The following is a 12,513-nucleotide window of genomic DNA, read 5'->3' as shown; positions in this document are numbered from 1 at the left end:
GTCAGTAAGTGACTTGCATACAGATAAGACCTTTATCACCTTCGATCTAATCTCAAATATTTCATTTCTTATAATCTAAAATATTTAAGAATGTGAAAAAAAGTGGAATGGGGGCCAAAAAAGGCAAAGATTTTAAGCTTCTATATGGCTGTGTATTTTCCTGAAATAGCTGTCAAGAAGTCCCCACACACATCTCAGTGACTTTCATTAATCCTTCACCATCATGGATTAGGGCTAGAATGGATCTTGGAAGCCACTTAATCCAACCCTCTCATTTTACAGATGAGGCTAGACAGTTACAGAGAATAAAATACTTTACCCAAAGTTCTGGGCCACAAATCCAGGTCCATTCAGGGTTCTTTGTGCCATGCTATAGAGCCATACTGTACTGACTCATCAAGATAGCTGCCTTTCAGAGAATCTCAGGCATAGCAAACTCAACTTAGGATAATAGGAGAAGCAGAGAGAAAAGAAACTATTAAAAGCAGACACACAGACAAAGCATAAAAAATGTTAGGAAAAATGAGGGCCAATAGTCTGACATCCCCAGAGGAAAACATAAATTAAAGGCACAGCACCATATACAGTATGTCTGTACCGTATGATAAAAGCCATTCCTATTGCTGATTTAATTATCCAAAGAATAGTTAAATCATGTTTAATTAACTTGCTATAGAGTTCCAGTAACAAATTGGGTTTGCCTTCTGAAGATCATTCTGCCTAAGTGGTCAGGGATGACCACCAATAATTGGCTTTGATGAAGGACTTTTTGATCACAACAATGATGGAACAAAACAAAGGAAGACACAAAATGATCCTTAGTGCTGTGAAAATCCCTTTGTGACCTGAGAAGAGTAAGACAAAAAGGGGTAAAAGGAACTAAGATTACAACACATTTAGATCATCAATAAACAATAATATAGCCGCGCACAAAATCAGAAGATCAAAGAAACTTTTTTTGAGAAGAGAACTGGTAGTGTTTGCTTTATTGTGTGTCCAAAGGCAACAAAATGTCATTTCATGGGACATTAGGTAACCTTGCATTGCTGTGTTCATAATAAGTATTTGCAAAAAGAATACAATAAAATTATTGCAACTTATGCATCAACATCTGTTGCAGAGGAAAAAGGAGAGATTTCACAAAGAATTTACAAATTAAATCAGTATATAACTTGATGCTTAGTGATTTCCATGCAAAGATGCAAATAGATATATCATTTGATGAGTAAGAAGCATTTGATTTGAGAGTGTAAAACATTGCTTTAAAGGTTCTTTCCAAGTATGTCTATGTTGTAAGGGCCCTAATTATACCAAATTTCTCAAAAGATATAGCAAATGACCTTGTTTGATGACTTTGTTCAATAATCCTGATTAATCATATTAAATAAGGCTACTTGGCTAAAAATAAAGTTACATATTTGATATGAATGATGAACATGTGCCACCAAGGTTTAGGTACACATTTTCCCATTTATATTGTCATTGGCTATATCACTGCAAAATCAAAATATTTGGCCAAGTCAGCCAGCTTACATGGCTTTCTGTAGAAAAAAAAAATTAAAAATATTATTGAATGATTAAACAAACTCTACCAATGTTTTGGTGTAAAATGGACAAATATTTATTTTATTTTGAGCAAGGATAAGCCCATTTTTGCACCATAAGTGAGATCAAAAGCTAGTTAAATGTTTTCCCATTTTCACAGTTTAAATTTAACTTCACAGGCTTTGATTACTATTTCATTACTCTGTCAGTTAGTTATGAGTCATGAGCTAAGATTTTTTTTATTACAATTTATAAACTGAAATTGGATTTCAACAATAATTATTCACCTTTTGTCTAGGTAGAAAGATTTGATCTAAATAATTGAGAAAAAAAGTAACTGAAATCATTCATTTAAAATGGAAACATTCTTATTTTTAAAATAAAAGCAGTTTCCATTTAAAAATGCATTAAACCATGATTTTCTGATTTTATGTTCTGGTCCTCACTGTGTCTTCTGTGACCAATGGAGCAACTCTGGATTCCTCTAATTGCAAAATCTGGAGGAACTGGTCTTTTGTAATTGCTTGTGAGAATTGGGCATGAAGTGCCTTGTTAAATTATTCAGTGAGCAAACATCCTCTTACTAAATATAAAAATAGTGTTAGGTTCTGTGTTCATAAAATCCCTCCAAAAATGTCTATGCTATGTAGAGCAAAAAGCGTCTTACTGTATCATATTTCTAAGGTTAGTTACCTAAGGAACTATCAGGTATATTCATAACAAAGAAATACTGTGAATTTCAAATGTAGATATGGAGATATTTCTCTCTTATTCCTTTGCCTTATAGACAAGATAGACAAATATGGTGAGTTAGGAAGAATATTGGACTGGAAAATAGGAGAAACTTGCTTTCAGATCCTTCTGATATTTATTAATTATGTCACAGCAGATAAGTTGATCTGTCTGAGTTTCAGATGCTTCAGTTTCCTTTTCTAAGAAAAAAAGAGAATAATCTGTAGCACCTATGGAATGAGATGAATGAGAGGAATAAATGAAACAATATATGTCAAACCCTTTAAAATGTCAGCTACTAACAGCATCACATTGTTAGTTATGAGGACGCTCCTTTAATAATAATAACTAATCTTTTTATAGTACTTTCAGGTCTAAAAAAGCACTTTCCAAGGTACCTCTTAGTAGGTACTATTATTATCATCATTATTATTATTCAACAGATGAGGGAACAAAGGCTGAGAGGGATTAAATAATTTGACCAGGATCAGTCACTCAATTAGTATTTATTAACCACCTACCCTGGATTGCTAGTTAAGTGCTATGGAGCTAAAAAAAAGCAAAATCTAAAAGAGCAAGGTCATACAGCTAGTCAGGTATGGAGGCAGGGTATGAATTCAGATCTTCTTGATTCAAGGTTATATAATTTTCATAAAATTCAAGATTTAAAAAAAATTTTTGAGAGAAATTTGAGGAAAACAATCTCGCTAACTCCCCATATCAAGAAAGTGAACTTTTTGAGGAAGGCACCCTAATGAAGGCTGTAGAAACCACACACTACACCAAAAGGATCCAGAATGAACTTTGGGATGTAGTGAATAGAAGTGAAGGGCGTCGAACCCATTTACTCTGAATGTAAACTCTTATGCCAAAGGCAATGGCCCCCTAATAGGCTTGTCAGTGCGCCTAACAATCATTGGCTTTGCTCTCTCCCTTCTATTTCCCTCTTGTCCCCAAATTACTGTAATTTCTTCTTAGAAAGTGCAATATTGTATGCACCTCTAATAAGAGGTCTTTAAGCTGCTCATGTGAAATGATTCATTGGAGAGACCAGGCATGGGAATCTGAGAGATTTCAACATACTCGTCTCCCAAAGAATCACAGTGAGGATTGTGTAAAGGGAACCCCTTCCTCCCAGGATAGTGAACTTCTTGCTCGTCCAAGATAGCTCATTAGTGACCTGGAAATAGGGGCTACGGGTCCAGGTCAGAGAGACTTTGATTGGTTCCTGAGATGTGCCAGACCAGCGTAAAGGGAAAGGACATGACGTGGAGAAGGAGGACTATAAAAATGAGACTGTAGAGGAGGCAGGGTTCTTCTCTGGAGATTTTTAGCTGAGAGCTTGTCTGTGATTCCGTGTTGGTGGTTGGGGTGGAAGACACTCTTGTGGGCTGGTAAGATTAGGGTGGCAGGCTAGGAAATATTTTTTTCTATTTCCTTCCCTCCCTATTTCTTTCTTATATATTATAATTAAATTGTTAAAAGCTACTATCATCCTTGTGACTTAAGGGTTAATTATTTTTATAAATGGCGACCACAATAATCTTTTTTAACCAATATTACATTTCCAAACCAATTTCTAAATATGACACTTAGCATATTACATTTGGTATAATATTAATTTTTCAATATTATAAAGTCTAAAATAATCTTTTTTCATTAATGAATATATTTGAGATGAACAATAAGATTAAAAATGTAGAGCTGGAAAAGACTTCTAGTCAAGAGATGGACATCTAGTTTAGAGGCAGAGGTTATGTAGGCAAGAGCTCAGCATCTAGTTTAGAGCTAGTGATCAACTGCTCAAGTTCCTTCATTCTAAGGGCTGCAGAAATGAAGGGACCTGATTAAGGAAACATATGGTAAGGATCAGAGTTGAGACTTGAACTCTGGTTCTCTGCTTCCCTGGTCAGCACTCTTTCCCACTCTAGCATGCAACTTCCCTAAGGATTTTTATAGAGTAGTTGAGTGACCTATCCACAGACCTGCAAATGTTAAATGTTTGGGGTGAGCATTACCTCTCAGAAATCAGCAAATGCTACAAATCAAATCTTGATGTAATGTTGATTCTCTAGACTTAAGGAAGTAATGAAAGAAATGTTATTAATACAGATTAATTTTAAAGGTATGTCAAATGTGCATTCCCCCCCCTCCAGGTTGATAAATATTTACCTTTACATTTCTATGCAGATTCCAATTAATGTTATCTATGATAAACAAGGGGCAGATAGATGGACCAGTGCATAGAACACTGTCTGGGGGTGGGAAGACCAGAGTTCAAATCAGCCTCAGACACTCACTAGCTTTTTGACCCTGAGCAAATCACTTAATCCTCTTTCTCTCAGTTTCCTCATCTGTAAAATGAGCTGGGGAAAGAAAGGTCAAACCACTGAAGGATCTTTGCCAAGACAACCCCAATGATGATGATGATGATGATGATGATGATGATGAATGGGCCATGACTGAAAGGACTGAACTACATAACAAACAAATTTGGCTAGAACATATTTTTCCAAACTAACTGCCCACTTTGATGGAATACAAATTTTAGGAACTCTTTCCTGGCCTAAGACATAGTCTATTTTGAAGCTAAACAAGTAGATATTAGGAAAGCCTCATCAGCTTTTGCCTTGATTATTTTCAGAAAGGTCAGTGATTGACTCTATAGCATTGATTATAAAAAGCATCCTTTGAAGAGCTATATAAAAATATCCATTATATACATATTTCTGTTAGCCCTGAATACCAGAGCCACAGTGTGTTCAGAAAAAAAAAAAAGTTTATTTCTTTTAAGAGAGAGAGAAGACACAAGTGCAGGGGTTGGAACAGAACCAAGTCCAGGGAGGAGGAGGTTACAGATTTTATAGCTTTCTATAAAAAAAGAAGGTGAGGGTCCTTGGAATTGGGCAACAAGAGTGTAAACATCTGCCTAGAAACAGGAGATGTTCATCACTATTTTGGAAAGCAGAGATTAATGATGGGAGGAGATAGCCTTGGACTTAGTTAACTAAAAAGATTCAGGGACTTTTCAGGGCTGGTCTGAACCATTCTTATGCAGAAATATTTGCAGTTACTTCCTGGGTCTGTAATATTGTTTTATCAGGTTTATGTACAGGTTCTTCATCAAGATCTAGAAATTAAAGCAATTCTACACAACACAGAGCCATCAGAAGCAATATAGTCCTGATTTTATATAACTATAAAGATAGGTACATAGACATAGATATATTATGTGTATATAGATTCACACATGTGTATATCTAGAACATTTTCTAAAATTTAAGTAAAATAAGGTAGAGATCAAACTTGAATGAAAACAATTAAAATTTAATTAAATTTAAATTTAAAATGAAAACAAAAATATCCCTGAGACTCCCAATCTGAACATCATATGCCCCATGTCATAGTTCTACACAAGTTAAAAAAAATTCATTTGGCCTCTATAGCTTATAACAGCAGGAAATCACAGGAAATTTTTACAAATGGACAAATGACACAAAGTATCCCATCGTGTGGGGAGCCTGGAAACTACTCTTCTATGTGCTGGGTTTTCAGATGGGGAATACAGAGACCCTCGGATATTGCAAGGAACTGCTGGTGGTAGAGAGAGGGCAGAATAGAGAAAAAGCTCACCCCAGTCTAACATCTGGTTCCTCCCTATTTTAACTAATTATTTTTGCAAATTAGGGGATAAATTAAAATGTTGTTTCTAAAGAAGGGCTCTACGTGCTATATTCAATTTCTAAATTTTGCCCCTGATAATATGTGCAGCTTCTAAATTCTAAATCCTGAGGCAAAATTGCTATTGCCCCATGCTAGCTATGGCCCTGGATGGTAATCAGTCTTCTGCTTTCTATTTGTCCTCAGAGATCTTATTATGGATTTTGCATATTGGTAAATATTTTAGGAGTTTAGCTGTGGCTATACATATTCTTTCTTTTAAACACATGTTTTAGGTAGGCTGGTGATACATTCCTGTAATCTCTGCCATGGGGAGAGGACAAGGCTGGAGAATGGTCTGAATTTGGGCGTTCTTAGCTAGAATAAAGCTCAAGCTGCTTGGGCATCTGCACCAAGTATGACACAAATATGGCGAACCTCTAGGAGGGATGGCCACCAAGCTCCCTAAGGAGGGATTCATCAGTCCAGGTTGGAAAAATGGAGCAGGTTAAAGCTTCCATACTAATCACTATTAAGATCAAAGCCATGATTGGCTCCTACACTTCTAGCCTGGGTAAGATCCAAAGAACCAGACTCAAAAAAATAATAAAAAGATATATTTAGGTTTTTGCTTTTTAAAGAGCAGGGTCACTTAAAGGAAATGAAAGTGGAAGAGAAAGGAAGGGGTCAACCATTTTTTCAGTACCTACAATGTTTCAGGCACTGTAAGCATTTTGCAAAGATGACCTCATTTTATCACACACAGAAGCTCCCTTGTAACAACACACAAAAAACAGTTCAGCAAAATAAACCAAGATATCAACCGAGGCTCCTGGCAGAAGTAACTCATGATAGTCCTAGACCTTTGCCTCTCTATGAAGACAAAATAAAAAGGTATCATTGAACCTCCATCCTATGTAATTAAGATCAGTCAAAGCCCATAAATTCTTTTGGTTTGTTTTACATGATTGCATTCATTGTCTACATTGTTTAACTGACTCTGCTTACCTCAATCTGTAGCACTTTATGCAAGTCTTTCCAGGTTTCTCCAAATTCCTCTAAATATTCACCCATCTATTACATTCATGTTACATTTACATACTGTAATTTGTTCTGCCATTCCCAGCTTTTTCTCTTAGACAAGCAGAGCCTACTTCCTGTTAAGTAATAAATCTTCCTGGAAGAACCTATAATTGTAGAGAACTTTACTACACTGTTAAAATCTTCAAATCTAACACTTCTGTATTCTTGATACCGTATGATAAATTTCCCATTGGCATAGAGAGAAATTAATCCAAGATACATTAAAGCAATCCAACAAGTATTTGCATAGAACTTTTAGAAACAAAAAATTCTCTCATAAGGCAAACACCTATTAATTTAAGGACCAAATAAAATTAAAGCTTTTCTCGTAAATGTAAATTTAGTGAAATGTTTCCTTTCACAACCTCTCCTTGGGGAGATCTTAAGCTGACTATTCTCTATCAGGAATGTCTTTGCCTATGTCCAGTCACATTTCTCGAGACTCTTTTCCTTTTCCCATTTCTTTCTGCCAAATGTAAAGGTTTCCATATCAATACCCGATTGAAGCCTGAATTAATATACATATAGACACACATATGATATATATAGACACACATATAGTATTTATGATAAAGCTAACAGACTGCCCCGCTTCTTGGCTACCGCTTCCTTTCTATTCATTTTAGGAAATGATTTAATATCACAATTACATTTCCCATTTGCCCTCCCTATCTCCCATATAGAGAGTCTGTCCCCAATTTATTTTATGAATCATGATTTAGTAACTGCCCCAAATTTGAAATAGGATTAACTTTTCTCTTTACTCATCCCGTTGCTGATTCCTAGTCCAGATGCTCTTTCAGAGGCATGATTAATAGATATGTTTAACACAGAAGTCATTTGGTTCTCTGCCCTTCTTCTCCCAGCTGTAGATCCTTACTATCTAATTTCAGTCCATATTTTCAGAGAAATATTTGATGGAGTTGTGGGGCACTGGGGACTGTGGTGCCATCCATATCCTAATCATATTCACATCTATGCTTACTTTCTTGACAGACTGAATGTATTAGGACAAATATAGCAGCAAGCATGCCAACAGAATGGAAGGGCATGAAAAACAAAATGAAGAGGATGTTAATGTAAAGCAAAAGAGCATTAAAAGTTCAAGAACTCATCTTGCCTCTCTGCCACAGAGATAATGCTAAATCCCTTGTCAAGTACATTCAAAAGCTTAATGCTAGAACTTTCTTACCTAAACTAGTCCCTCATGAAGCTCTGGATCAAAGCCATGAGCACCACTCTTCTGAACGGCTAATCATGGCAAGCACCATTGCTTCTCTATCTATGCCAACTGTGCCATGATATAGATGGGTCCCAAGTGGCAAGTCCAGTTGAAAATCTCAACTGAATGTTTGCAGGCACATCCTAAGACTTTGACTTTATTATTCTCCATGGAATTCAAATATTTGATAGATAGAAAGTAACAGCAAAAGACTCCTGATATGCTTCAATCAAGCGAACATCTGGAACGCAGCATCCAGCAACAGAGACCTTCTTACTCTTCCTTGGACAAACTCTTTCCTTTTCGGACTCTGCCTTTTCATTGGTATAGTCTCCTCCCTTGGTTCCACCTCCTGAATTCCTTCAAGTCTCAGCCCAAATGTTACCCTTCTGCAAAAGACCTTTCCTGGACTCCCTCAGTTAGTGTCTTTTCAGAGATGGCTTCCAATTTACTCTGTATATATCTTGTATGTACATAATTGTTGGCAAGTCATCTTTACCATTAGAGCTCCTTGAGATCAGGGGCTATTTTTGCCTTTTTGTATCCCCAGCACTTAGCATAGTGCCTGCTAAGTGCTTAATAAATTCTCATTTGGTTGATCGGAGTTGATGAAACTTGGACAACAGGAAACTGTGGTATTCCTTTAAGATTTTTTTTTAACTTCTATATGGGATCAGTCTATATTACAGATGATAATTTACTTTCATCTATTTTAACAGATAACAAAAATATGTCACTAGTGACCAGTTCTGAAAGGATATGATTTTGATAAAGGGCAATTCTTGGCAAATCTCCAAGGAAGGATCCAACTTCACCTGTTCCTTAAGTGTCCCCCATTACTCCCCCAATATAGCATTTCACTCTGTATTTGAGGGACAGATGGGATGTAAAATCATTTGAGAAGGAACAGAACCTCCTTTTTAGGTTCCAAAACCTCTCTAAAACCCCATTAGTGGTAGGGGTTGCCTATTGTGTTTGCTTATTATCAGACACTTAGTTTGAACAGATTTAATTATGCAAATGTAGCCAATGGATGAGTGGTGATAAACTTCTATTTTAATAAAATCAGTCAAAATTCAGCTTCTCTTTAGCACATCATCATTTAATTGAATTCTTGAGAGGAGTCAGTGGCTACACAGTTATATTCATCTTAAGCAGATGATGGAATATATCACAAAAGAATATGCCTTAGTCATTACTGTTCTTCTACATAGTCTATAGCTTAGGGCCTTTTTTCCTAACTACATATCAGGTGAAGAGGATGACAATGGTTTTAATTTCCAGGCCTTCGGTTTTTCACACTTAAATGTATATCCTAGTTCTACAACCTCAAAAGTACCTTGAAGGATTTCCTCTTTGGGGTAATAGGCACCAAGTTCCTGATCAAAAATCATCCCCAGTAATTTTAGATTCAACCCCCCCCCCAAAGAAAACAAACAAACCAACCAAACAATCCACATGCATTTGAGCTCTTTAACCAACCTTATAGAGTAGAGGAAGTTTTCCTAGTTTTAAGAGGGCAATCCTATTGGTCACATTTTTCATAACTCGAATCCGGCTTACATCTTCTGCAGTCCCATACCTCACGTCAATGACTTCAGCCTGAAAGAAAAAGAAAAATAAAGCATTAGAGAAAAGTTACCAAATATGTCTATTCACATGAAACTGAAGATTGAAATAAAATTATGTGCTGCAAAGAAGTCCTTGATCTGGACTCTCTGATTCACTTACTATCATTTCCCCATTATCTATGAAGAGAGAAGTGGTAACTTTTCAATGCTTCTCAAAGAAAACTAATTGTTAAGCACCCTTTCGTCACAACAGTTTTTGATCACAATTTTGTTCCTATTGAGATTTTGTACAGATATGGGCTTTATTATCATTTTTTAAAAAATAAACCTCATAAATAATGTCTATAACTTATACATTCAAAGATGTAGCATAAAAAGACCTTCAGAGAACATTCTGCTGGGTCTCTCTCTTAGATCAATAGATGAGGAAACTGAGGAATAGGCTGGTTAAGTGACTTGTCTTTGCTTACTATGTATCAGGTTTTAGAGCTGGGATTTTATATAGTCAATAAGCATCTTTACCACTTATTATGTGACAGGCATTATGTGACAGGCATTCTAAGCACCGGTCCTCAATTCTTGTGCCCACATCCTCTATAGCATGTTGTTGAATAGTTGCTAAAAGGCCAATTATATCAATATACCATTGTTTACATGATGGGCATTTTATTTTTCATTTGTAAATTCTAAACTACTAATTGTTTGTGACACAAATGATAGCCCTGGTGAAGGACAATTTGCTTAGCTAATTGATGTTTTCCTTCGTGTTGCTTTTTCCCATTTCTTCTGATGGTAATGCCTTTCAAAACTATTTTCTCATTATCCTGAGCTCTGGTAAAACCACAAGTAGACACTACAAACTGAGGATCATGGGAGAGTTTGAAAAATCTGAATAAGACCAAGAAAAAGAATGATAAAAGTGGATTTAAAAAAAAATCTTTGTTTTTCCTTTGTAAAGGTACTGATTTTAGGAACATGCACAGAGTTCTTGACTGATCCTATCCCTATGTGGATCTTGGAAGAAGCTGAGGGATCCATCCTATATATCTATGTGATGAGGACACAGAATATGAACTGGTTATACAGCTGGATCTGGGGATTATTCAAAAGGTCAGTCAGAGGCTGACCCTTGGTCTGACTTGGTTCTAGAGTACTGAAGGAAGGAGTCAAGGATTTGTGAAGGGAGAGCCCTCACTCAGTCTTTCTCTCTCTCCAAGGCCATTTGCACCTGCCTTGTTGAATAAAACAACTATGGCGGTTTTTGTTACCCTTGTATCTATTTTTGTTTGTTTGAAGAGAAGGAGCCTAGAGGAGGTTATGACTTTATGAGAGTTAAATGGTCAAGAAAACTGTGGTAGCAAAATTGGACACTGAGGAGCCCAGTCCTACAGCAGCAGAGGAACTCCTCTCCCCATCAACCATGGTGCATTTGGAAGGGAATTAGAAGGGACAAATGCTATAAGAAAACTATATTAAATCTGTACTGACTCCCTAGGGACCAAGGCCCCATAGAGTTTTGTAGAAATATTTGAACTTTCATTCCTGTTACATCTTTTCAACAAATATTGGGGATTTTTTAAAGTTAGTTGAGGGGCAACCAGATGACACAGTGGATAGAGAGCCAATTTCTGTAGTCAAGAAGTCCTGGGTACAAATTTGGCCTCAGACATTTCCTAGTTGTGAAACCTTGGGCAAGTTATTTAAGCTTGTTTGCCTAGTCCTTGCCCTTCTTAGAGTTGTTACCAAGAGAGAAAGTAAGGGTTAAAAACAAAGATAATGGGGGAAGTTTAACAAATATGGTAGAGTAGGGAGGTACAGGAGTTATGACTCAGATGTTTTGTACAACTATTCCAATAAAGAGCTAATTAAAATTAGCATGGAATGACTGGGTTTACCTTGCACCTCCAAATTATGGAAATGCTTCAGGTCAAACTATAAGGAGGGAAATTCCTTTGCTTCTCTTCCCTCCTTAATAATGCTGACCCTAGACATCAAAGAGAAAGACCCTTGAGAAATTATCCCCCTTGGATTCCCCCCTAGGTTTTGAAAAGGACATACATACATATTCTGATTTTGTCCCTATACCATCAATTGTAATTTAGGACCTCTACTTGCCCCCTAAACTATGCCCAGCCAAACACCGTGTCTTCAAACACCAGTCTGACTCCAGTCAGGTAAACAATCCCCACTCCCCAACTTTTGCCTGAATTCATATCCACCTCAGTCATGTAGCATCTGCTATAAATAAGAGTATCATCCCTTTGAGGACACAGTGTCCCATCCATGCTGACCTCTCAGCCAAATTCAACATGAATTCCAAATTAATAAATTTCTCTTCTGATTTCTAAGCTAAGTTATGGAGTGTTGCAGTCCTGCAAAGGGTATCTGTCCCAAACCCAGGGGCTCACCTCTAGCCCCCCCCACAACAGAAAGTTAGACTAAGTATTAATCAGGAGAGAAATTAAGGTGGCCCATCTCTTAGGACCAACCATGGTCCTAAAATTGGCCCTTAAGCAAGTGATCTGTCCAGGAATCACGGAAGAAGCTCGCCAGTGTATAGGCTCAGATGCTGGAGTCAAGTGGCCAACAATTTAGGGCTACCCAAACCAGAATTTTTCTTACTTCCAGGCCTGAAAAAAAGAGGAAAGGAACACCTAGAACCACTTGCAGATTTGGCTCTAGAGCTAAGCCAGGAGCCAG

General features: G+C 36.8%; 1 protein-coding gene and 1 long non-coding RNA gene across 10 annotated transcripts in view; one reads left to right on the top strand and one right to left on the bottom strand.

Moving 5' to 3' along the window:
• Nucleotides 1-12,513, bottom strand: part of NAALADL2 (N-acetylated alpha-linked acidic dipeptidase like 2) — a 1,419,153-nt gene that overhangs the window by 537,738 nt on the left and 868,902 nt on the right. For all 8 annotated transcript variants that reach the window (XM_056808005.1, XM_016424651.2, XM_016424653.2 and 5 more), the window contains one exon: nt 9,725-9,844. In XM_056808005.1, coding sequence (XP_056663983.1) covers nt 9,725-9,844 — 120 coding nt within the window. The remainder of the gene's footprint in view (nt 1-9,724; nt 9,845-12,513) is intronic.
• Nucleotides 1-12,513, top strand: part of LOC103098253 (uncharacterized) — a 34,006-nt gene that overhangs the window by 3,348 nt on the left and 18,145 nt on the right. Inside the window, exon 2 of one of the 2 annotated variants that reach the window (XR_471841.3) lies at nt 10,772-10,923. The exons of the other annotated variant lie outside the window; for it this stretch is intronic. This is a non-coding gene — a long non-coding RNA (uncharacterized LOC103098253). The remainder of the gene's footprint in view (nt 1-10,771; nt 10,924-12,513) is intronic. 2 annotated transcript variants of the gene reach the window in all.

Source organism: Monodelphis domestica, chromosome 8 (genome assembly GCF_027887165.1).
Source record: "Monodelphis domestica isolate mMonDom1 chromosome 8, mMonDom1.pri, whole genome shotgun sequence".
Taxonomy (NCBI): domain Eukaryota; kingdom Metazoa; phylum Chordata; class Mammalia; order Didelphimorphia; family Didelphidae; genus Monodelphis; species Monodelphis domestica.
This window is presented reverse-complemented; position numbering and strand designations above follow the sequence as displayed.